Source organism: Pelodiscus sinensis, chromosome 16 (assembly GCF_052426305.1).
Source record: "Pelodiscus sinensis isolate ZL-2025 chromosome 16, ASM5242630v1, whole genome shotgun sequence".
In the NCBI taxonomy this organism is placed as follows: domain Eukaryota; kingdom Metazoa; phylum Chordata; order Testudines; family Trionychidae; genus Pelodiscus; species Pelodiscus sinensis.
This window is the reverse complement of record NC_143067.1, coordinates 13,811,266-13,836,900: the sequence shown is the minus strand read 5'-3', so window position 1 is coordinate 13,836,900 and position 25,635 is coordinate 13,811,266. Positions and strand designations below refer to the sequence as shown.

The 25,635-nt window shown below is 43.7% G+C and overlaps 1 protein-coding gene across 2 annotated transcripts; it reads left to right on the top strand.

The window, feature by feature from the left end:
* Positions 1-489: 489 nt before the first annotated feature.
* Positions 490-24,892, top strand: C16H5orf24 (chromosome 16 C5orf24 homolog). Of its 2 annotated transcripts, XM_075900404.2 has the most exons (4): positions 493-772; positions 9,438-9,529; positions 20,158-20,589; positions 22,479-24,892. In XM_075900404.2, the coding sequence occupies exons 3-4, from the start codon at positions 20,163-20,165 to the stop codon at positions 22,517-22,519; spliced, it is 468 nt and encodes a 155-aa protein (XP_075756519.2). In that variant the 5' UTR covers positions 493-772; positions 9,438-9,529; positions 20,158-20,162; the 3' UTR covers positions 22,520-24,892. The 2 variants fall into 2 exon arrangements, with proteins under 2 accessions (XP_075756518.2, XP_075756519.2); XM_075900403.2 differs by having other exon boundaries at positions 490-772; positions 20,158-24,892.
* Positions 24,893-25,635: the final 743 nt, after the last annotated feature.

The window sequence follows — 25,635 nt, the reverse complement described above, 5'->3', positions numbered from 1 at the left end:
TGTATCTCCTGCTCCCCCTGGATCTCCATCTACCCCCCCACTGAATCTCCTCCCTACCCCCCCGTTCTTCCTCCCACGTTTACTCCCCCCAGATCCTCACCCCATCTACAGCCCCCCCACTGAATCTCCTGCTCCCCCTGCATCTCCATCTACCCCCCCCACTGAATCTCCTCCCTACCCCCAGTTTTTCCACGTTTACTCTCCCAGACCCTCACCCCATCTACAGCCCCCCCCCCCACTGTATCTCCTGCTCCCCCTGGATCTCCATCTACCCCCCCCCCCCCACACTGAATCTCCTCCCTACCCCCCAGTGCTTCCCCCATCTAGTCCTCCTGGACCCTCCCTCCCTCCATAGCCCGTCCCGTCCCACTGCCCCTGCTTAGCCATTGCGCCCTTTCCCCGCAGCACTTCCCCCTCGGCCCGCCCCCGATCTACAAGCGTCTCCCTGCCCGGCCCCGCCCCCGGGCTTTCCCCGCGGCGCCGGCCTGCCTCCTCCCTGCCCCCACCTCCCAACCGCCCCAGCGCGCGCCCGGTCCCCCGCTCAGCAGCCAGGCTCGCTGGCCCCCCGCCGGGAGCGCGCCCCGCTCCCCGCCCGGCGCACGCCCGCGCACGCCGCAGCCCCGCTCCCAGCCCGCTGCTTGCAGCCGCCCGGCTGGGCCCGGTCGCTGTGTGCTGGCGGGGGGGAGGGGGCCGCCGTGGACGCTCCCTATCCGGGCCTCTCCGACCCGCCGAGCTGAGGAGCGGAGGCGCCGCGCTCTGGGCAGCGCCGCGGGTAGGTCCCGGCCGGGCCCCGGGAGGAAGCGGCGGGAGGACGGGCGGGCAAGATGGAGACTCAGTCAGCAAGCACCCACTCGGGAGGGACGGGAGCCCCTGCCCAGGGCCCGGCGGGGGGAGCCGGGCCAGGACCCCTCAGCGCCGGGGGGGGGGGGACAGCAGGGCCCCCATCTCTGTCAGCGCCCGGGGGGGGGCACACGAGCAGGACCCCGCATCTCCTCAGTGGGGATGGGGGGCGGAGCAGGGCCCCCATCTCTGTCAGCGCCCGGGGGGGGGGCACACGAGCAGGACCCCGCATCTCCTCAGTGGGGATGGGGGGTGGAGCAGGGCCCCCATCTCTGTCAGCGCCCGGGGGGGGGGGGCACACGAGCAGGACCCCGCATCTCCTCAGTGGGGATGGGGGACGGAGCAGGGCCCCCATCTCTGTCAGCGCCCGGGGGGGCACACGAGCAGGACCCCGCATCTCCTCAGTGGGGATGGGGGGGGCGGAGCAGGGCCCCCATCTCTGTCAGCGCCCGGGGGGGGCACACGAGCAGGACCCCGCATCTCCTCAGTGGGGATGGGGGGGCGGAGCAGGGCCCCCATCTCTGTCAGCGCCCGGGGGGGGCACACGAGCAGGACCCCGCATCTCCTCAGTGGGGATGGGGGGGCGGAGCAGGGCCCCCATCTCTGTCAGCGCCCGGGGGGGGGCACACGAGCAGGACCCCGCATCTCCTCAGTGGGGATGGGGGGGCGGAGCAGGGCCCCCATCTCTGTCAGCGCCCGGGGGGGGCACACGAGCAGGACCCCGCATCTCCTCAGTGGGGCCCCCTATTTCGTTCTTCAGTAGCCAGGGGAAGTCAGATGGAGCATCCCCCCCATCATTGCCCGGGGTGAGAGAATTAACATCGCTCTCCCTTCTCTGCGGGGTGCGGGGAAGTGACGCACCTGGGTAACCTGCCCCCCATCTGCTGCCTCGGTTCTACACACCCATCTCTTCCAGTGCCCATAGTGGGGAGGGGATAGAGGTGGGCTACTCCCCATATCCTACCAATGCCCCAGAGAGGTGGGTGCTAGGCCCTCCTGAGCAATGCTGGGGTCTGGGGTAGCAGCTAAACACCTCTCCTAGAGACACCGCAAGGAGGAACATCCCAACTCAGATGCCCTCAGGGTGGGAGCAGCCGTGCAATCTGTGCCCCTTCTTGTTTGTTGCCCACACCTCTGGTGTCAGCGGCAGGGAGAATTGAAAGTCATATAGTCTTGTAGTGCCTTGAAATCAGTTGTATATTCTCTTGAGTTCATATTCTTTTTAAGGAACATTTTTGAACTTTCCATTTAGTGCATAGTTCAATTTAGTGCATGGAGTTTCAGTGCATATACACAGTGCATATTAGGGCATGTTTAATGTACATAAATAGTGCATATTTTCATTATGACATAATTTGAATGCGTCTAAATTGTCTCTAGTAATTTCCTTTTGTTCATGTTTATTAGTATATACCATTGTAATGCATGCAAATGCCCATTTCTGTTAATGATAGAAATAGTACCTATTTATTTCCTTCAGCATGTACTTAATAGTATATAATAGTTTCAGTGCAGTTAGTTAGTGAACATGTATGTCCTGATGGTTTGTTTTGCATATGTTATTACTCACATATATTTAAAAGGGAATAACACTACGCTTTTGCTCTCTCTAATGCTCCACAAAATACAGAAGTAGTAAGAAATCACTTTTGTAGTGTGACACTAGATTAGTTTAAGATGATTAAAAATAAATGAATGTTATAACTGGTTCCTCAGTGTGCAAGGATTAGAGTCTTTTAATATCTAAAACATGCTGTCCTAGGTACATTATGACTTGGCTTGGTAATGCTTGGTAATGTGGTGGGTCCTGCTGGGTCCGGAGTGTTTTGTGAATGGGGGGTTGCTCCAGCTTCATGATGGGGTGGGGGGACTGTTCCGGATGGGGAGGCTGCCAGTTAACCAGTTACCTGTTTATATCCCCAATAACTTTAGTTTTAATGTATAGTTTTTTGAGTAAGTAGCTCCATTGACTTCAGTGAGACTACTTGTGTCAATGCCATTCAGCATGAGGAAGCGTTGCAATAGCTAGCTCAATGTCATCAAATGAAGGATCACAATTTTAATTTGTATGTGGTACTACCTTGTTTTGGTTCAGGAACCTCTAAACCATTAAATGAGTGCTTTTTGGAACACAGAAAATTTAATAGCATCCTTCCCATTCACAGTCATCCACATTGCCTTTTCTGTTATTCACAGTCTCGTAACATCTTTGTGGCATCTATAACAATTATCTATGTAGAAGGGTAATACTAGGAAATATTTAATATTTGCTTAGCTTTTTAAAATATATTTTAGCAAGTGCAAAATAAAAAAACATACTATGTGACAATCTATTCTCTGGGTCACCGGGAAATGCATGACTGCAGTTTGGGAAACTGTGGTGGTGTTGTGTGTTGTAGAAATACTAATAGAGCTTCAAACACTACATGCAAAGTTTGCTGATGTTAGAGATGAGAATTTACAGGTAGTTTGTGCATAATGAAGATATTAAAGCCTAGAGAAAGTGAATATTTAATGAATTTAGAAAGTTTGAACAAGTTTTCGAATCCTTGCTATTTAAAGGTGGGAAACACAAAACAAAATACAAATAATTATTACAAGTTAGCTTTTGTTAAAAGAGACATTATGCAGGAATATAGTAATGAATACATCTATATCGATTTTAGAGATTTTTATTAAACTGAGTGAAAGCTTTCTATACCCATTTAATAGACTAGACATGTTTCTCAAATTTAATACTCAGCCTTTTTGCTAAGACCAAGTGTTGAGTACTGAATAAAAAATAGCTACTTAGATATTTATCTGTGCTCTGTCTATTTTGCCCGGTACATAATTGAGAGAAACCTATTTAATTCACTGGAACACTCAAGATAGGTGAATGTTTCTTTTTTATAAACTCTATTTTTAAAGCTTTATTTATAAGAAAGTACTTAGAGTTTTAATAAATAACAAGGTCTTAATTTTCACAAGAGTTAATTTTTACAAACTGAGTTGATACATACTAACTTTAAAGTATTTGTACTGTTCCTTTTATTTGTGGATATGATTCATTTTATAGATATTGTGCTGCTACTGTATCTCTCATTGCCTATATCCTTTGGAGGAAGCAGTGAAAACAATGTAATATGTGTGTTACTTCTTTTGGAAGTTTTGAAGTTAAAATGTGTTCCTCCAGTAGTAATCTGTTGCACGTTTTGGGAACCAGGACTTCACAACATTGCAGCTTCTCATTCAGCTCTATACCACTACTGTGCATGCTATGGCCTTGTATGTGCTAGGCTTTACAAACATTACCTTGTTTTTCCACTGTTGCGGCTTCACCAATGGTAGCAACAGTTGAATACTAGTTCAAATAGAACACTGGTGACTTCTGGCATTTTTATTATCATATTGTGAAAACTTGCTGTAATCAAGGTCAAATAACAAGATGATATAATGCTGCAGTAGCCAAGTCTACACTAGCTCTTCACCATGGTGATTCAGTAGGAGATTTCAGAAAATAAAGTTAGTTATGTATAAATGTTATTTTAGCAAAATTCTAGCAAGGACACCGGAACCATTTTTTAAAATGTCCCATTTTTGCCAACAAAACTTCAACTCTAATGGTATTAACAGTGTTAAGATTTGTAGTACAAAAGCGCTTCTAGTTATTGGCATATTTTTAACTCTGCACCAAGTAAACCTCTTCAGAACAGTTCTTATCAATATTGTTAAAAATACCAATTATGAGTAAACACTAAAACTTCAGTATTGTGGAGCTGAACTGGTGTTAGTATAGGGAAGTCTTGCTACTGTTGACAGGACTGCACTTCCTGTGTTAAAAATAATTGTCCCATTAATGGAGATAAGTTGAGCCATGTTCAACATTGTATGAAATTATAATTCACTGATTATTAGCGGTGATTCATGCTTTCTGCCTCGGGTATTGAACTTGTTTTAGTTCTGTCCATAAAAGCAGCTTGACTGTGGATAAAGGAGATTTATGGGTCAAAGTTGATAACACTCCATAAGTCTTTCACTTCCAAGTAGATACTAAAAAGCAATATACCCAACTTTATAAAACCTGCATTTTAATGCAAAACCTTAGTGGTATCCTCAGATTATTAAACAATCAATTTGTAAACAGATGGAGGATAATAGGATGATAAAGACTAGCTAGCGTGGATTTGTCCAGAACAAATCATGACAAACCACCCAAATTTCCTTTGTTGACAGGATTGCTGATCTTGTGGATAAGGGAAAGCAGTAGCTGTGATGTATCTTCATTTTAGTAAGACTTTTGACACAGTCCCACATGATGTTCCCATGTCCATAGTAGGGATGTAATAGTGTAGTCGATTAACCGATAAGGAAAAGCTTATCAGTTAATGCTAAAGACTACATGCATGTCCTTCCCACCCATACCCCGATCAGTACTGTGGCTCTACATTTAAAGTGTATCAGGAGCCAGTTGGGTAGGCAACAGGCTCAGTTCCAGCTTATGCCAGGTGCGGGAGCTGAGACCTCCTTTAGACAGGGGCTGCTGCCACCCTGCGCTGCTACCTGTTTATAAGAGGCAGCAGTGGCAGGCAGCCAGTTCATGAGGAGAGCTGGTTTTTAAAGTGGCTCCTCTCGTGGGCCAGCTCCCGCCAGGCACCCCACACTGCTGCTGGCACTGTCCCGAGGCAACGTTCAAAGGGGCAGTGCCACACAGCTGCTCCCCGACTCAGCTGTGTGACGCTGCCCCTTTGAAATGCCACCTGAGTATTTGAAAGGGACAGCGCTGCACAGCTGAGCTTGGGATCAGTTGTGCGGCTGCCGCTTTGAAACACTGAAGGGGTGTTCAAAGGGACAGTGCCTCGGTGTTTCAAGGCAGCAGCAGCGCACAGCTGAGCCTGTGATCAGCTGTGCGGCACTGCTGCGTGTTGAGCCTGGGGTCAGGTGGGGACGCCCCAGCTGATCCCGGGCTCCAGTGCGGCATTTGAGCGGAACTCGAGATCAACTGGCGAGTCCCCAGCATTTCAAAGCTGGCCCCCGTGCAGCCCAGAGTCCGTAGGAATGTGGAAGTGCATATTGACTAGTCGAGTAGTCGATGGAAATTCCATCGACTACTCAAATAGTAAATTAACTGTTACTTAATATCCTTACCACACTTTAGGAAAGATGTGGATAAATGAGAGAGAATCCAGAAGAGAGCAACATAAATTATACCAATTTTAAAAAACTTGCCCTATAAAAAAAGTTTAAAAAACTGGGCATATATAATCTTGAGGGGGGAGGGGAGATGGAGAGGAGACAGGATAGCATGCAGATATGTTAATGGCTGTTATGAAGAGAAGAGTGATCAGTTGTTCTCCAGGTGTACTGAAGGTAGGATAAGAAACAATGAGCTTAATATGCACTAGGGAAGAGTTAGGTTAGCTATTAAGAAAAGCTTTCGAACTATAAGGATAATTAAGGTTGGGAACAGGCTTCCAATGGATGTTGTGGAATCCCCATCACTGGAAGTTTTTTTAAAAAAACCAGGATGGATAAACACCTGTTAGGGATGGTCTAGGCTAGGAGTTTTCTTTGGTCCTGCTACAGTGGATGGGGCTGGACAGAGAGACTTCTTGAGATACCTTCCAACCCTACATTTCTATATCTATATTTGAGCTTTTGTGGGTAAAACCCACTTCTTTACTCACAAAAGCTTACAATTCTCTCTATATTTTTTGTTAGTCTCTACAATGCCACAGGACTACTTGTTGTTTTTAAAGTTCCAGACAATCATGGCTACCCTTCTGAATCTTTTTAATATTACTAAAATAGCCATTAAGGGTTTATCTTGTCCTGGTAACAAATAAGTTATATTTTGTAGGCTGGGACTTGCTAACACCCCACAGTTCATAGGTATTTCCATCAGAGATACTTTGCGAAGTCTAGGAAAGAAGATCCTATTCTTTGTCGCCTATGTAGCACTGCCAGATCTCCCATGCTCCCTTACAGAGGAGACCCCTACGCCACCCACCTCTTTTCCCAAATCTTCTAGCCTGTTGTTCTTTTCCTTTTGCTACGACAACACTTGTTTTTTTTAAGAAAAGGAAATTACCACAAAAACTTTTTGCTTACAATCAGTTATGATACTTCTAACACTCCCCCATTCCCCCTTGCTACTGACAAAAATAAAGAAAGCCTTTCTGGTCTCATGCCACAGCTCTCCTGGTGAAAGATAAGATTGTTTGCAAAAGATGGTCTAAAGCCTTTGTGGCTGCTGATGTACCAAACAAAAATCTAATAAATGACCAGCTATGCAAGTGCCAGGTCTTCTCTTCCTGCTGTGCATATGGAGAGCTCTAAACCATATCTGCATCTGACATGGAAGATGCGCATTCTTATTGAAAGTTAGAGAATTACTCACCTGTGACTCTGGTGTGATGCAAACTGAGACCCATCATGGATGATTAGGCAATCCATGCTCTTCCTGGAGGTGTCTTCACATAGCCATTCACATAGCTACCTCATGTAGGGATGTGACTGGTTAACCAGTTAACTGGTAAGCATCACCCTATTGGGGGCAGAAGGCTGCTCTAGCCCTATAAAGCCAGCAGGGGCAAGGATGCTCCAGCCAGACTAGGGCAGCAGCCATCCATGGTGGGCCTGGCCTGGCCCAGCCCAGCGCACTGAGAGCAGGGGTTTCTCCAGCCTAGCTAGAGCAGGGGCTAAGCCCTGTTGGACCAGCACCTATCCACAGCAGCTCTGGTCCAGTGCCCTGTGGGCAGGGATGCCCCAGTCTGGCTGGAGCAACCCCCGCTTGCAGCAGTCCTGGCCTGACACGCCCCAGGCAGGGGTGCTCCACCCTAGGTGGCCAGAGCAGCCCCTGTCCATGGCGTGGGAGTGAGACCTGCTACAGTTATTTGGTTTAACATAGAATTTAACTGGTTAACTGGAATTTTACATCCCTTACTCCCTCTGCTCCGGACTGGATAAGACACCTCTTAAGAGCCAATTGTAGTCACGCCATTGCTTTTGCTGACACCAGCACAAACCCTTAAAAGCATGAAATGAGTAGCTAAAGTAATATTTGTTTATTACCATAATATCCATCTCTCATTAATTGTTCTTGTGGCTTGTTTATATACAGAAGTTGCACTTGTTTAAGTTAGATTGGTTTAAAAACAATTTAATTAAATTGGTTCAAACTCATGTGAGGGTGCACAAAGCCAGGTAAGGTCCCCGCTCATATCTATACCCCCCCCATCTTAATCTCCTCACTCCCACCCCCCCCCCCCCAACCTGGCACCCCCAGCTTATTCCAACACCCTCTCTCCTGGCCAGACACCCCACCCTACTCCTCTTCACATTGCTCCTGAACCCTCTGTCTTGGCCATGCACTGCACCCTCCCTTGCTCCTGTTCCTGCTTCCTCCACCTGGCCAGATACCCTACTCCCAGCCTGCTTCTTCACCCTACCCCCCCATTCAGACCTCATAACTCTACCCCTTCTGTACCCCACCTCCCTCCCAGATCTTGTACCCCATCCGTATTCTACTTGCTGGCAGCTCTGTCTCGCACACTGTATCCCTCATTTTTGTCCTTACCCCAGAGCCTAAGGAGGTCCATAAAATCTACTAACTCTGGAACCCCAGAAAAGTAAATCTATGGGAAGCCCTGAATCTCAGTCCCTCCCGCCTTTCCCTTCCCCTCACCCTGTGGGGCTGGGGCACCAGAGGAGTGAGGTGTCTCAGTTGGGGCCACGTCAGTGAGTGTTGGAGTTTTTTGGAGGAGTTGTTTTGCTTTTCACTTGTGTGGTCCCCAGCTATTTTTTCTGTGGGTCAGTGTCCCCTGACCCAAAAAAGGTTCCCCACCCTGCCATAAATAAAGAAAATATTGAAACCTTTTGTGTTGGACATAATATTTTACTTTATTTAACCTGAAGTTTGATAAACTAACATGAGTTAAAATGCTTAATCTGTTTCATAATTTAAATTAAACCATTCTCCCTAGCTGTAGCTGGTTCAGAAAATAAGGTCACCATACCCAGCCTGCCCTTGCCTCCCCTCCCTCTCCTTTCCCCAGCACACAGATCCGTGAATAAGTTAAAATCTCGGTACACCACTTCTGAAAGGTTGCTGACCCCTGCACTAAAAGGTAAGATATGCCTCTTCATTTATTTATTAATGGAGCGGCTGTAAGTAGGACTATTATTGACTGTAAAAAGTATCACTGGCACTCGGACCCGTACATAGAGACAAATAAGTCAAATCTCAGCACTCTACCTCTGAAAGGTTGCTGACTGCCTGATGTAGACGAACATGCAGCACACACAAAACATTCTTGTAATTCCCACTGTAAGGTGAACCTCTGACTTAGACATTGGTGGACTTATGCTAGAGATGGCCATGGCAGAATAATAAAGGTTTCATTAACACTTTTGGCTGAACACGAGTCTTAAAAATCTTTTATTTTGTAAAAAAAAAAATATCTCGTTAAAATGGCACAAATAAATACAAACAAAATGTAAAGTTCAGTATTACTTGAATTTTTCAAAGATAGATGAAAACATAGGTATGATGAAAATAATGAACATTCCAAAAATATCTTTCTGCTGGTTTAAACTTGATTCTCACCTTTTTTCAGACTCCTGCTTTTGTGAGAACTCTGAAACACTCTGTGTGAGATCTACGCTTGGCTCCTCATGTATTAATTCTGACATCATCAATTATAGACAGGTAACATTTGTCTCTAGATCATTTTATCACTTGTAAATAAGTGCAAATATGTACTCAAAGGTGAAGTTGCAGCATTTTACATGTATATAATGGTTTATATTTGCTGATGAGATCTTCCTGCTGTAGTTTGGTGTGGCTAGGGAGGTGGATGTTGGAAGCCTTGGCAAGACTGTTGGTCCCTATGTGCAGATGGGTAGCATATGTCAGAGATGGTAGAACCCAATTAGGAGGAAAATGGTGCTATGAACTTGGGGTGGTGTTCAATAGGTGCACAAGGGAGGCAGTCCTAGCATCACCAAGCAAATATCGTTCCGTCCTGTCCAATTCACTGTGTGATGTTGCTCTTGCTTTTCTGAAGCCAACTTTCTCTGTGACTGAGCCAAAATAAATTGAAGAGCTCTGAGCTCGCCCCTGAATGCTAGAGTATGTGTTAGGGATGTGAATGACTAGTCAACTAGTTGCTTCTCCCCTTGCTCCCTCTATCAGAAAGAGGCAGCAAAGGTGGTGAAAGGATGGGGTTCTTCAAAGCAGCAGCATCGCGTGGAGCCCTGGGCCAGACCCTGAGCTCCACACAGTATTGTTGGCTGCCCACGGTGTTTCAAAACAGCAGTGCCGGGTGGAGTCAGCTGGGGACTCCCCTGCTGACCCTAGGCTCCATGCGGCACTGCTGCTTTGAAATGTCATGGGGAGCCCGGGCCAGCAGGGAACTGCTTGAGTCCACCGCTAACCCCATGCTTCTGCAGTGCTTTCGCCTTTTGCCCTGGAGCTGTTGCTACACTTCAGAGGCAGAAGTGCCCTTACTGACTAATCGATTAATCTAAATCTAACATCACTAGTATGTGTTTCAATGTTTAAATAAGACATTGAAGGAAAAATGCTGATTTATTACTTTGAATATTCTCAGATATTATATCAATATATATACAAATCTAGCATCATATAAATGCTGTGTTTATTTGCTCTTCTATATTTCCATTACAATAGAGGACAATGTAGCACTTTAAAGACTAACAAGATGGTTTATTAGATGATGAGCTTTCGTGGGCCAGACCCACTTCCTCAGATCAAATAGTGGAAGAAAGTAGTCACAACCATATATACCAAAGGATGCAATTAAAAAAAATGAACAAATATGAAAAGGACAAATCACATTGCAGAACAGGAGGGGAATGCAGGGGGGGGGGGAGGAAGGAAGGTAAGTGTCTGTGAATTGATTATATTAGAGGTAGGGAAAGTGGGATGTTTGTGAGTTAATGGTATTAGAGGTGATAATTGGGGAAACTATCTTGGTAATGGGTGAGATAGTTCAAATGTTTAAGTCCTTGTTGGAAAGTGTCGAATTTTAACATGAATGACAGTTCAGAGGATTCCCTTTCAAGTGCAGATGTAAAAGGTCTTTGTAGCAGAATGTAGGTGGTTAAGTCATTGAGAGAGTGTCCTTTCTGGTTAAAATGGCAAGAAACTGTTTTCTCTTTGTGATCTTGTCTGATATCTGTTTTGTGGGCATTAATCCTTTGGCGAAGTGTCTGAGATGTTTGTCCAATGTACATAGCAGACGGACACTTTCGGCACATGATAGCATAGATTATATTTCTGGATGCGCAGGAATATGTGTTCTTGATCTTATAACTCACTTGGTTAGGTCCAATAATGGTATCAGCAGAATGAATATGTGGACAAAGCTGGCAACGGGGTTTGTTGCAAGGGAAGGTACCAGGGTTGGTATTAGTGTGGTATGTCCTGTGGTGGTTGGTAAGAATCATCTTGAGGTTAGGTGGTTGTCTATAGGAGATTATGGGTCTGTCTATAGACCACCTAACCTCAAGATGATTCTTACTGAGGGTATGTCTACACTACCCCGCTAGTTCGAACTAGCGGGGTAATGTAGGCATACCGCACTTGCTAATGAAGCCCGGGATTTGAATTTCCCGGGCTTCATTAGCATAAGCGGGGAGCCGCCATTTTTAAATCCCCGCTGCTTCGAACCCCGTGTAGCGCGGCTACACGGGGCTCGAACTAGGTAGTTCGGACTAGGGTGCCTATTCCGAACTACCGGTACTCCTCGTTTCACGAGGAGTAACGGTAGTTCGGAATAGGCACCCTAGTCCGAACTACCTAGTTCGAGCCCCGTGTAGCCGCGCTACACGGGGTTCGAAGCAGCGGGGATTTAAAAATGGCGGCTCCCCGCTTATGCTAATGAAGCCCGGGAAATTCAAATCCCGGGCTTCATTAGCAAGTGCGGTATGCCTACATTACCCTCCTAGTTCGAACTAGGAGGGTAGTGTAGACATACCCTACTTTCTTCCACTATTTGATCTGAGGAAGTGGGTCTGGCCCACGAAAGCTCATCATCTAATAAACCATCTTGTTAGTCTTTAAAGTGCTACATTGTCCTGCATTTTGCTTCAACTACCCCAGACTAACACGGCTACATTTCTATCTCCATTACAATAGTTCAACTCAGTAACATAAAAGGAATATTTGCAGAACCCACATTCATGCATTAAGTATCATGATATGTCTCAGACAATTCTATAATGTAAACTACAGGAAGTCTCCCGATTACATCAATCCGACTTACGTCGGATCCCTAGTTACGAATGGGGGGCGGACGCCCGGAGGCCGCAGCCCGGCGCAGGGCCAGGTGTTTAACGGCGGAGGCGGATTCCCCTTTAAATCTCCCCGCCTGCCTCCTCCATCCTCAGGTCTCCCTCTTACCACAATGCACTGGGCGCGCCGGGCTCCCTCAGCGCCGCCTGAATGGAAATGCCGCCGCCGGGGCGCAGCTAGTGTGGGGTGCCTCCCCTGCTGTCGACGCCTCTGGCAGCGCGGGGGGCGCTTCCCCCCAGCAGACCAGGGAGACACGGAGCTAGTGCCCCCCCACAGCAGACAAGGGAGACGTGGAGCGGCTTTTCTCGCCGCGGAGGATGCGGGCGGCAGGACCAACCCGGCAGCACCCCAGCTGCTCTGTCCCAGGCGTCCAGATTCAGCCGCTGTTGAAAGTGACCAGCAGCGGCTGAATCGGAGACGCCTGGGGCAGAGCAGCTGGAGTGCTGCCGGGTTGGTCCTGCCGCCCGCGTCCTCTGCGGCGAGAAAAGCCGCTCCACATCTCCCTGGTCTGCTGGGGGGAAGCGCCCCCCGTGCCGCCGGAGGCGGCCACAGTGGGGGAGGCACCCCGCACTAGCTGCGCCCCGGCGGCGGCATTTCCATTGAGGCGGTGCTGAGGGAGCCTGGCGCGCCTGGTGCATTGTGGTAAGAGGGAAACCTGGGGAGGGAGGGGCAGGCGGGGAGATTTAAAGGGGAATCCACCTCCGCCATTAAACACCCGACCCAGCGCCGGGCTGCGACCTCCGGGTGCTGCAGCGGCCGGTCGGGGCGCACGGGGCACGCTTGGCCCCAGCCCCAGAGACCGGCCGCGGGGAGGGCGGGAGAAGGGGATGCAAAGCGCTGCCGGGGCCGCTTTAAAAAACTCCCCGCGCCGAAGCCGACTTACATCCAAATTCAACTTAGCATACCAGTTCCGACTTACATACAAATTCAACTTGAGAACAAACCTACAGTCCCAATTTTGTATGTAACCTGGGGACTTCCTGTATATTGAAGAATCAAAAGAGAGGTGAGACATTGCCTTGTTTAAATCAGAAGATTTTTTTATTCTTATTACAGACACTAACTACTTACCGCTGTTAGTACCTCACCAAAAATTTGTGCCTTTCCTAAATGTTATCTTATATTTTTATTTTCTAAGCAACAAAGGATTACTCAATATTGTTACTCTGAAACTGAATTTGTAATGCAACCTTAATTATGATTTCTTGACCACTCTATCTGAATTTTAGTGCACTGGAGAATCTGTTAGTACAACCATTTAATATGTGGATATAACAAACTACATTATTACTGCATCTATATTTAGCTATTGCAAATGTATAATCATGGACATATTTATACATGTACTTTGCATGAATTGTGATGAAGTTTATTTGCCTATGTACCTTAGAAGTAAGGATAGGGTTAATGCAGGCATTAGGAAGCAGGAAATGCCCCAATCGGAGCTGATTAAAACTGCTATGAAAGCTATGCTTCTGAAGGAAGGAGGTGGCTGGGGAGAGATGTTAGCCCTGTGTAAAAGAGACTTAGCCTTTGTAGTGTTATAAATTCTTTCTGACTGTAAATAGAACCTGCAAGAAACTGTGGTGATACTATTTAAGTTTGGCTACACTGAGCCATTTATTATATTTTTCTTTTTCCTATGTTTAACATAACGAACTACTGACACAGTTTACACTTGAGAAACTTACCATGCTGAAAACTGTGGTTTCCTTGTCATGCTTGTCGGGCACTTCATGGCCAAATATATTTACTCCAAATAGTTTGTGTATTCTAGGGATGTTATAAATACAAGCCGTCCTTGCTCTAAGTCCAAGATATGTTCCAAAGAACTTGGACTTATAGCGAAACAACTTAAAGTGGAGAATTTTTTTCCAGCAGCTGACTTCCCTTTGTACAAATTGAGGTTTTGGGGTTTTTTGTGTGTGACTTAAAAGTGGGAAATGGGAGGACTTATAACGCATCGGTTCCTACAAGCATCAACAGCTTTAGTGTAGAATGGATGTATACCACGTCAACTTATAGCGGGGATGCCCTATATTGGTTAATTGAATAGTGGATTAATCTAATTAATTCTTATTGGTTACTCGCCTATTTTATAGTTCCCAGTGGTGGGGCTGGTAGCCAGTACGGGCTGGCAGCCAGTACACTCTGGCCCCACTCCGAGAAGCCCCCTACCGCTCCGCGCTGCTGCTTCTCTATCAGAGGCAGCAGCATGGGATGCCAGGCAGGAGCTGGTCTGCGAGGGGATCCAGTTTAAAAACCAGCTCCCCTCGCAGACTGGCTGCCTGTTACCCTGCACTGCTGCAGCAGTGCGGGGTGGCAGCAGACCCTCTCCGGGGGGAGGTGGTGGTCTGGGGACATGGGGGCATCATTTGAACTCCCTGCCTCAGGTGCCAAAATGTTGTGGGCCGGCTCTGGCTCTGTGGGACCCTGGCTTAAAAGCTGGCTCCCAACATGCGCTGGCTCCTGTGGAGCCTCTGCCCCTCTTATGTGTAAACATGTAACCTTTCAGCAGTTAAACATTTACAAAAAACCCACATTTTTTAACATCCCTAATTCAAATATAAAGCACAGTTATTTTGTGGGTACACTGAACAGTGTTATGCCCAACACATCCAATTAGAAACTGGACAGTTTTCAATTGCAGACATGGCATAAAGGGGTGTTGCCAGCTGGGCAACAGCCAACCCATATGGAACATTTTAATAGGTGAATGCCTTTTTATACATGAAGAGAACACTGAAGTGATGTGCAGACAGAAGGTGCTGATACACTTTTGGAAATTTTACTTGAAAAAGCTTTTCTGAAGGTCTTTCTCTGATGTTGTTTTATTGTGCCGTTTTGATTTTTTTAAACCAGTAGTTAAAAAAAATCCAAAGGAAATCTGTGCAAACATAAGGGTCACTCCTTCTAATGTGTGAATCATTAAACATGATATGTAAGAAATTGTTACAGTGCATCATTAAAGGTTTACAGCATCTGTACCTTTGTCTGAAGATTATTGACATAACAGGCCACAATTGCTTTGCAGTATTGGTGGGGATTTGTGCAAATATGTATGAATCTTTAATACATGGGTTTATTTGGTCTCTTTATATCTTTAAAAGCCAGTAAAATCAATGGATAAAAATTAATTGTCATTCTTTGGCTGAGGCCTTGCATTCTATGTTTCTGCTTTGTTCAAATGTTTATGGCTGTTTTGTAAACTGTTGAAAAATGGGATTTATAATTGAAAAAAAAAGAGATTTATTTATTTAACAAGTACTTTTTTGCAGTGTTCAGCCAACTATATAGCTGACCAGCTATTTGACTAGTCCTAATAGTCAAGTGAGTTACATTTTAAATGTATTAAATGACTCTTGTTAAAAACTAAATGCAGTGGACAGAAGCAAGGCCTTAAGTTGTTCACTGCAGTGTATTTTCCACTCTGATTTTTAGGCTAAGATCTCAGCATGCTAGGTGGTGGATAAGTTTTTTGAGATTGTTCATATCACATAATCTGTTTTCACATATTACACCTTTAAATCCACATGGAAACTGAAGTTTGCATTGCTGGTGCCCATTCTGCATTTGTTTTGGTAATAATTACTGAGGTTTTAGGTGCTGCAAATTGGGTATTAATATATATTAAAAATATGGGTAGTGGGCATATTTTTGGTAGTATTGGGGAGATAAAGATAACCTGTGCCTGGAATGAAACAGTTAAGCCTCTTTTGGAGCACAGTGCGTTTATTTTGGGGTATCAAGTTTAAAAAAAGAGATAAACTGAAGAAAGGTCAGAGGAAAGCAGCACACACAATAAAACTTTTGGAAAAATAAGATTATATGAAGCATGTTCAGTTAGAGAAAGAGACATGTTTACTATCTACATATAACTAAAGCGATGTATTAAATGATAGGGATTGATATTCTCATCAGTCTCCAAGGACACAGCAAGAAGTGATGGGCTATAGCAGAGAGTATTTTAGGAAAAACTGGCATCACTAGATGCACTGTTGAGAAGTTGGCAAAGGAGGTTATGGAATTGACATGACTGGAGATGGTGAGAGCTAGATTTGGCATTTATCTAAAAATATCACTTGGCAGTCATTTAGAACCTAGTCTGTATAAGGGAAAAAAATTGTACTGTTGAAGTCTGTGCTACTCTGCAGTACTAAAGGGAACTGTGCTGATGAAGTCCTATGCAGGATATGCACTTTTGGTATACGGATGTGACGTGTCACTTCCCCCCTTAATACATTTAAAAGGGTAAAGCACAAACAGGGGACCAGGCGCAAGCCCAGCTTGCACCCAGTCCACACCCCTCCCGTCCCCCCACTTCAGCCTAATGGTTCTTAATACATTTAAAAGGAACTGCTGCAGCTCTGCAGTTCTCCCCCTTATCAACTAATTGACTAGTCGATGGAAATTACATTGACTAGTCGATTAGCTGACTAAACGCCATTTAACATCCCTATTCTTGTAATACTATAATTTCAAAGTGACCTACTGGGATCTGATAAGCAAAAGATTCTGTCTTGGATCATCAGCTGTGGCCTAACTACATAGTGTAGGCTGATGTGACTGCTACTTGATGGTCTGGTTCCCAAGTCTCAATTAAAACAATTTAAAGTATACTTTGGCTGCCAACAGCTCCAAGCTGAAGCTGCATCTGGTTATCAGTGAAGCCTAGAGGTGTCCTATACGTGATCCTATGTCAGGGCAGAGATGGATAAAGATATCAAAGCTATTACTCCTGCAGTTAGTCGATCCTCTTGTGGCTGATTGTGGCAGCTCAGTCTCATTGGGTTTTTCTAGTTGTGGGATGAAAACCAATCTGGTCCTATGTCTTTGGGCAAGAAAATATTATTTTACGTGAATGTTATAAAACATATGGAAAGATAGCACATAAAATAGGATGTATTTGTAGACTTGTTTTGAACTAGAATGTTTAAGAGAGTTTTCCGTGAGCCATGAACAGCTCTTTAATAGTTATGGGGAATATTCTTCCTTTGCAGCACACAAGGAACTCATTAATACCAGTGCATTTTCTATGCATCTTACAAAAAAAGTCAATATAGTAACTATTACAAATTTTAAAATTCAAGTAATTGTTTTAAAGTGTTAGTAGGGGGCTGTGGGGTTTCAGGAGAGGGCCTGTGTGACGGGGCTGGAAGTGTGGGGTCTTAGTTTGGGGGGGTATGAGTAAGTAGGCTGGGGGTGCGGGGTAGGGATTTAAGCGAGTGGTCGACTACCTGATAAGCCTAAGCTTATTGGGTAGTCAAGTCACTATTCAACTACTCGCTTTCTCCTCCTCCCCCCCCCCCCCCGCCCTTATTACCTCTGTATCAGAGGCTGCAAGGTGAGGGAGCAGGAACTGGTGTTGGAGGGAGCCAGCATAAAAGCCGTTTTCCCCCTGCCCCCGCTCTCTCATTCACCACCTTGCTAAGACCCTGCACCCTCTCCACTCATCAGTTCCTGCTCAGCCCCCCCGCTGAGACCCCACATCCTTCACTCACCATCTCCACCAAGACCCTGCACCCCCAGCACCCTCACTCATCTTCTGAGACCCCGCATTCCCAGGCCCCTCACTCACCAGCTCCACTCCCACTCCCTCCACAGCAGGGAGGCCGTTCTGGTGCTCCAGCTTCATCTTCCCCGGCGAGATTGAAACGCCAGTGAAGCTGCGATGTTATGCTACTCTCCTAACCCCACTGCTTCCCATCCAGCAGCCTCTGACCCTGCTTTTGCTTCCATGTCCTGAATCTCCAGAGCCTAGTGGGGAACCGCTGCCGCCTCCTGGCCCGGGGCTGGCATCAGCAGTGGTTCCCTGCTGGATCCGCGGAGTGGTGGGGCATTGACCTGGAAGCAGAAGTGGGGCCGGAGGTAGCTGGATGGGGGAGCAGCAGATCTCGCTGAGCGCCCTGTGGCTGCCCCCCACCAAGGCACTGCTGGCTGCCTGCAGGACCCGGCAGGTGCTACAGGTCTGGCAGCAGACGGCAAAGCGGGGAGCTGGAGCCGCTTCCTGCTGTGGCCCTGGAGTGCAATGAGAAGCTGCCACCACCCCCATGCCCTCCTGCAGGTATCACCCCAGCCTCAACTGTGAAGGATTCCCATCCTGCCCTAAGCCATGGATGCCGCTTCCCTTTCTGACTGCTGAGGCTGTTGATGATGATTTCACTCTGTCATCCTGCAAGGGGGGGGGGGGAGAAGAGAGACAGAGAGACACCCCTGCCCAAAGATGTGGTTGGTGACTTCTGTACAGCAGTTGTCTCTGGGAGTTTTGTGACCTTTACCATATTGTGTGCTTTGTTACAATTCTTAATTTGTATGTGTGAATTTAGTGTTTAGACCAGGGGCAGGCAAAAGGGCCTCTGCAGGCCGGATCCAGCCCACCAAGTGGGTGGATCTGGCCCGTGGAGGCCCTGCTGCTCCCCTGTCCCCAGGCCAATTAGGGCCTGGGGGTGGGGGAGCGCACAAAGCCTCCTCCCGCCCTGCCATGGGTACGTGGCGCTTTGAAGAGCCATGCACTGCTCGCAGGACGGGGGGAGAGCAGAGGAGGCTTTGTGCGCTCCTCAGGCCACTCAGGCCTTGGGAGCGGGGCAACTGCGTGAAGCTTCCTTCGCCCTGCCCCGGCCCTGCGAGGAGCGCGTGGCACTTCAAATTGCCACGTGCTCCTCACAGGGCAGGAGGAGGCTTCCCGTGCTCCCCAGACCCTGATTAGTCTGATGGTGGGGGAGCGTGCCAAGCCTCTTCCAGGGCTTGGGTGCCTAATGGGCAGCGGGGGCAAAAGGGCTCCTCCACCCCCCAGACCAATCATGGTCTGGGGGTGGGGTAGCCCCAGTCCTTCCCGTTTTGGCCATGCCCCTTCCAGGGTGGCCTGGGGCTACTTCAGAAATGTTTGAAGTGGCCCCCGGGCAAAAATTATTACCCACCCTTGGTTTAGATGTAACTAATAGCTATGCCAAATATAGCAAGGAGTTGTGCTGTGTACATTTCATTTATTTTGCAAGTGTCAATATTTTTCTTGATGCTGTGAAAGGTAGCTTAAGGTGTTTTTAGATGAAATATTTAGTGATAGGCGTTGGCCTGATTTTCAGAAGTGCGGAGGACCCACTGCTCACAGTTACTTCTGGTTGTGGAGGAAATATCCTTGAAATGTGATCCAACTTGGATTGAAAAGTGGTTTAAACTATGACTGGGGATATGATCCACTCAGGTGAATAGGTGTTGGATAAATTTAAGCTCCACCATTATTCAAGCCCCCGGAATGAATTGAGAGAGTGATCTTTTTCTCTGTTAATTTCCCCTTGTAGTACCTGAGTCCTCTGCCTGCTTTGGTAATGGCAGTGGAGTAGAAGGGAGAGAGAGTCTGCACTAATCATGCTGTGACAGCCTTTCTTTAGGTTAGTTCTTCCCTCTGGATAGTTTCAGTACTTCCTTTAGCGGCTGTTTGTCACTTTCTTAACCTGCAACAGAATTAAATTGACCAGATTCTTAAATTGTTTTGTTTTTCACAAAGTTCTGGACAGCAGCAGTGAAATTGTTAATTTCATACTGCCACAGTAATGGAAAATTTAGAAGCAGCAGCAGAAGCACTGGGAACCATCTGCTGAATCAGGAAGATGACAGTGCATTGCTTTTCATACCCCTCTGAAACTTTTATTCATTTGATAGATTTTTTTGATGCAACTAAGTGGCTAGGATTGTTTCCCCCCGAAATGAAAGCTTAGATTCATCCAGGAGAACTTCCAAATCACTGTGGGTGAGAGGATGTTTCAAGTCCAGATAATTAAAGTTTATTGTTGATGCACTTTTTACATCATTTTATTTGTTTGAAATGTGATATTTTTAAATGTCATGGTACCTTTGATTTTTTTTTATTCTGTTGATAGACATCTTGTTTCCTAAGTGGTCTTTGTTCAAGTCAATTCAGGCTAATTTTAGGGACCGTTCATAGTTTTGTAAAATAAAATGTTTTTTGTTCAATGATGTCATGTTATATTTATACATATTTTGTCTTTTATTTTTGGTAGAAAAAATGATGCATCCTGTTGCCAGCAGTAATACAGCTTTCTGTGGGACTGGCAAGAGTTCTTGCCTTAACGAAGACAATGTGAGATCCACTGATCAGTTTGACTTGTATTCTACACAGCAAAGCAAGTACAGCCACACAGTCAGCCACAAACCAATTGCATGTCAGAGACAAGACACGTTAAATGAAACACACTTGCAAGCCACAAGTGGCAGGAATATAGAAACAAAAGATGAACTAAAGAAAAAGAAAAACCTCAACCGATCTGGTAAACGTGGAAGGCCATCGGGGACCACAAAATCAGCAGGGTATCGAACCAGCACAGGTCGACCTCTTGGGACCACCAAAGCAGCTGGATTTAAAACAAGTCCAGGCAGACCCTTGGGTACAACTAAAGCTGCAGGATACAAAGTCAGCCCAGGCAGACCTCCAGGTAGCATTAAAGCTCTATCACGGCTTGCAAATCTCAGTTATACTTGTGGCAGTGCAGCTTTTCCTTATCCTATGGTGCATAACAGAGGAGTACATGTTGCCGGTGAAACTAGTAGCAAAGTCAAACAACCCAATGAATGAAATAAAGGAATTAGTTAGTATTTCCTCATTAATCACTTTTAAACTGAATCTTGGCATGTTTTTCACATTTTTCTGTAATATTTCCATAACTTTGGCTTTTTAAATTTTTGTTTATATGTCCATTGTGCAATCCACTAATTTTTAATGTAACATGAAAGGGCATAGGTATGGCTTTGGGTTTTTTTTACAAAGGTTTTAAGTAAATTCTTAAATTATGCCTTTGTGTGTTTTCTTAAAGTAATACTCATATCCTGAGCTTTATTTGTAAGACAAATTTAATTGTCTGATTATGCACCAAGAAATTGAAATAAGCAGGAAAACATTATCTGGCTGTTAGCTATGAAGTGAGCCTAGGCCACAATAAAGATCTTGTCCAGAAGAGTTTAAAACTGATTAAACATAACAAACAATTCTAGACTATTTTTCAGAACTCTGTGACATTTTGCAATGCCAATGGGTTTTTTATAGGTGGGAATGGAGAGAAAATTAAATTTTCCACTTTTGCTAGAGCTGATATTATAGACCTCAATTGTCCATAGATATTTTGAAACTTTAAAAAGCTATTTTTCAAAGTGCTAATTTCAAGCAATTTTTATTTGCTGTAGTGTAGCATTGTCAGTTTTCACTGATGTTCCAAAATATTTTTTGAGAATGTGTAATAGTAATACTTAACATTTATGCAGCGCTTTACATCTTCAAAAGCGCCTTACAAACATGAGCTAATATGCCTTTAGGTGATAGCAGATCTTTTAGTTGTGCTACCTACAAGATTCTGCTGTATAATCTTAAAAATGCCTGACAGTGCATATACCAAACTGCAAATAATTCATTACAAATCTGATATATTTTATAAATTACAAAATAAGTACTGTTAATTCTTGTAACAAACTGAATTGAAAGTAATATTGAACAGCATGTTTTTAAATCTGTAAATAGCTACATGAGCTATTTTTTGCCTTCACAGTATGTGCTTAGGTGGTAGCAGTTAATAAGTTTTAAAATACTAATTTGGTATGTTTATAAACTTTTTAAATAGACACTGTTGCCAACTCTCAGATTTAGTTTTCCAGATATTCCAGGAATACAATTATCCCATTGTTTAACATTTATTCTATATTTAAGTTACGGAAGACTATATATCTACCAAAGGACTACATTTTCATGATTTATAATAGAAAACTGTATAGCTGGTTCAATTAAGACCCCCAGATAGAAAGCATTTCATAGGAATTAATCTATGCATGCAAATTGAAAAAGTATGTGTAATTATAAATACTTTTTTCCTTACTCAAACTGAGACCTATCCTGCATCTAACAGTTCCATTTTAACAGGGTGTGCTTGGTTTTAAAAAAAAGTGTGCGTGTGCATGTGTGAGCGTGTGTGTGTAATATGCACACACCCACCTATACTTGGAAAATAACATTCCTCACTATTGCATATTGTTATATTTATTCTAAATATATCTTGCTAGAGTTAAAGCTTTTAAAATTCTCATAGAAAGTTTACATAAAAATTGTTTCAACTATAATTTAAAATTATACTGAATATGTAGCTTCAAATACCAGTGGGAGTTTGTCAGCACATTTTTGGGAACAGAGATCTTTAAGGTTAATTAGAGCTTTTGTTGAAAATGAACAGTACCAATACTTTTGTTTTAAGAAAGTCTGGCTTGCTGTAATTTTGATGAGAACTCTGATTTCAATGAAAACTTAAGAAACAGATATCATATTTCGTACCTTTTTTATCAGGAAAAAAGCAGCAAGCCTTCAGGTGTTCCAGTGATGCCTAACACATAATGAGCTGGACTTTATGCTGTACTTTACAATAGGTGTGTTGAATTGTGATTGAGGGACTTATGTGTGCACTGGCAACTAAGACAATGAACCTCAACAATACTGGATGGCTTCTTGGTCAGTGTGTAAACTAATGGCAGCTAAACTGCTACTAAAATATAGTTTCTCCTCGCTGAAGCTATAAAGTCAAGTTACACTTTCTGTTCCTCAACAAACTGAAAAATATGAAACTCTTAATAATGTTTCTCAGAATGGTGTAACTTCTGATACACGCAAAAAGCTAACATGAGCTAATTCACCCTCAGGATATGTGTTATATTGGCTGTTTTGCCAGATGATTTTTCAACAAGAGGCTGCTTTAAACCCTTTCCTGAACTCTTCCTGGAAAGCAGCCATCTTCAGCTGAATGTAATAACTACAGAAGTGTCACGCCTCGCTAGCAAGGAACACGTTGCATGTCACCAATGTACCTTTGAGTAATGCCACTTCTTACCTCCTTCTGTTTATCCTGTTCACCCGTTTCATTTCTCACTTGTGCATCTATTCAATGGTGCTGTGCTGTGTGTCAGGAGATAATGCAGATGTATTATTGTTCTACTAGAATAATGAATTTTGTATTCAAGTATGCGGATAAAATAATGAAATCATCTAAACAATTCATGTTCATTACAGTGTTTATTAATATCAGATGAAATGTCAAAAGGCTGAACATTGTCAATTGTGAAAGGTTGAACTTAAGTAGAAATATGTGTTCATGGCTTCTGTAAAGGGCCATTTGGCACTTTGGATTTGGCAATGAGACCAGAAAGTGCAATGTTGGGCACGTCCTCATTCTGGCTTATTTTATCCATAACTGCAGTTTACTGGTGCCATGCTGTGGGGAAGAGAGAGAAGTCAAGAAGTCAAAGTGAATACGAATGGAATCTTCACATTTTTTTGTTGGCTATTATATATAACTTACAGAATATATTGTGCTTTTTTTGTAACACTGTATGTTGTCATGACAAACACTGAAACAGCATGTTAATGCTTATACTTGGATATTATCAATGGGAAAACTGGCCTTTTCCACTACAGTATGAAAGCATTATTTGTAAGGTAAATTGCTAATTTTATATTATGTACCATAATTCTGCTCTTCATAAGATAGGGTTACTGCTATGTATTAACACTGTTGAGAAAAATGATCTGCGTGTCAAATTTGTGTTTTTAATATTTTTTTTAAAATCACATTTCTAATGTCTTATTTATACATACATGAAACCTAAGTAATAGGGACCCAAGTCAAAAGTCACTGTACAAAATACATCTAGTAACTGCTATTGTATTTCTAATTAAATTTACATACATTTTAGAACTCAGTAATTTTGCTACTATTTTTTCAAGTTTTGCACTGTACATTTTCAGAATGCTAGCAGCACATATTGACAGGAAAACAATCTTGATACCAAAAGACGGCTAACTTTTAATTACTAAAATGGCATTTTTAAATATCCACTATTAGCTCTGTCATTAAAACAACTCATTCTTTATACAGTGCATTTGCTTTAATTAATCACTTAAAACTTCATATATCAAGATCCATTAAATGTCTTTTTTCTGAAATAATGCATTTTCATTTTGTCTGGAAGTTTTCTTTGGATTCATTCAGGACAAAACCAAACCTAGTCAGTGGAGTGATGTGTTTGGGGAAAGAATTACCTTTATCTGCAACATATAAAGTAACTGAGATCATAACTTCACTATTTTTCCATTTTGAAGAGCTTTAAAAAGGCAGAGCAATTCAAGATTGTCTGAAGTTATTTTAGCTGTGACTCTGCTGTTCTTTGTACTATATGTACAGTAAAGTTTAATGCTATTCCTATAGAAACATTAAAAATATAAAGCAGTTGATCATAATCATAAAATCTTGGAACTGCAAACTTTGATCACAAAAGTTTGTTCCCATTATTATAATTGCTTAAATATGTTTTTGAACTCTGGGAGACACTAGAACTTTTTCCTAGTGATTATTTTCCCCCTTTAGGTAAAATCATGTTTTGAAATCTTTGCTAAGTGTAAGGATATGCTAAATTGTTAGGAAGTTTTTGTTTCTCATACAGTAATTTGAATCGCTTTGATTCCTTAATCTTCCGCAGTTTGCTTTTCCCACACGTTAATTTTGGAGGAGACAGTTATTCATTAAATAACTAATATCAGCACTCTGTTCTCTGCTGTAAAAAGCCTGTTTAGATGCTGTTTGTTTTTATGTCCATGAACTTGAGCTACTCATGTGCAATTATGTGTATGGGAATGGAGTAGTCTTCATGATCTGTATTTACATCACCATATGGATGTATATTTATTAATAAAGTCAATACATTAAAACAGAGTATTTTATTCTTATTTACGCCATTCTGAAACTTGGTGGTTCTCTTTCTAAAGAAGATGGAGTGCCAGCATTGTAAGCTACTTTTCAATAAAGCCAGAGATAAACTCATCTTTTGTGTGAATGTAGGGATGCTACTTTTCCTTCTGGTTTTTATTTCATCCATATTTTAAGTGACCTAAATTTAATACCGCAAATGTTATGCCATTTAGTATATGGATTATGTTTTAAATCCATTCTTATTTTTTTTTGCCCCCTACATTATATATTTTCAGCTCTTTAAAAAAAAAAAAAAAAAAAAGAGAGAGAGAGAGAGAGAGAGAAAGAAAAGACCCTACAGCAGATTTTTCCCTTACCTCCTCATCTCAGGAGGGATGTAATCATATAACTTAATGTTTTCTTTGGTAGAGAATTTGCTAAACTGATGTTTATATTTGTTAATGATAAATGGCCAAATGTTCTTTATAAACAAGTGCTAGAAATTTGTGGCCTAACACAAAAATTCCACTTTTATTGCAAGTTATCAGAAAATAGAGAAATGGCAACTCCTTTCTTATTGAATAGAAAATGTGGCCACAACAGTTTTCATGACTTTGAAATTATTCTTATGATGATGACTAAATATGACAGTCATGGCGTCATACAAGTACATACATAGATTAGAAGCTCTGTTTGTACTGTTGTTTATAACAGTATTATGCAAACTTCTGTTGGACTTTCCTTTTTCATTTTTCCCTTCTTCAC

Excerpts from the sequence above, each read along its gene's own strand:
- C16H5orf24 (XM_075900403.2), top strand. The coding sequence starts at position 20,163 with ATGATGCATCCTGTTGCCAGCAGTAATACAGCTTTCTGTGGGACTGGC.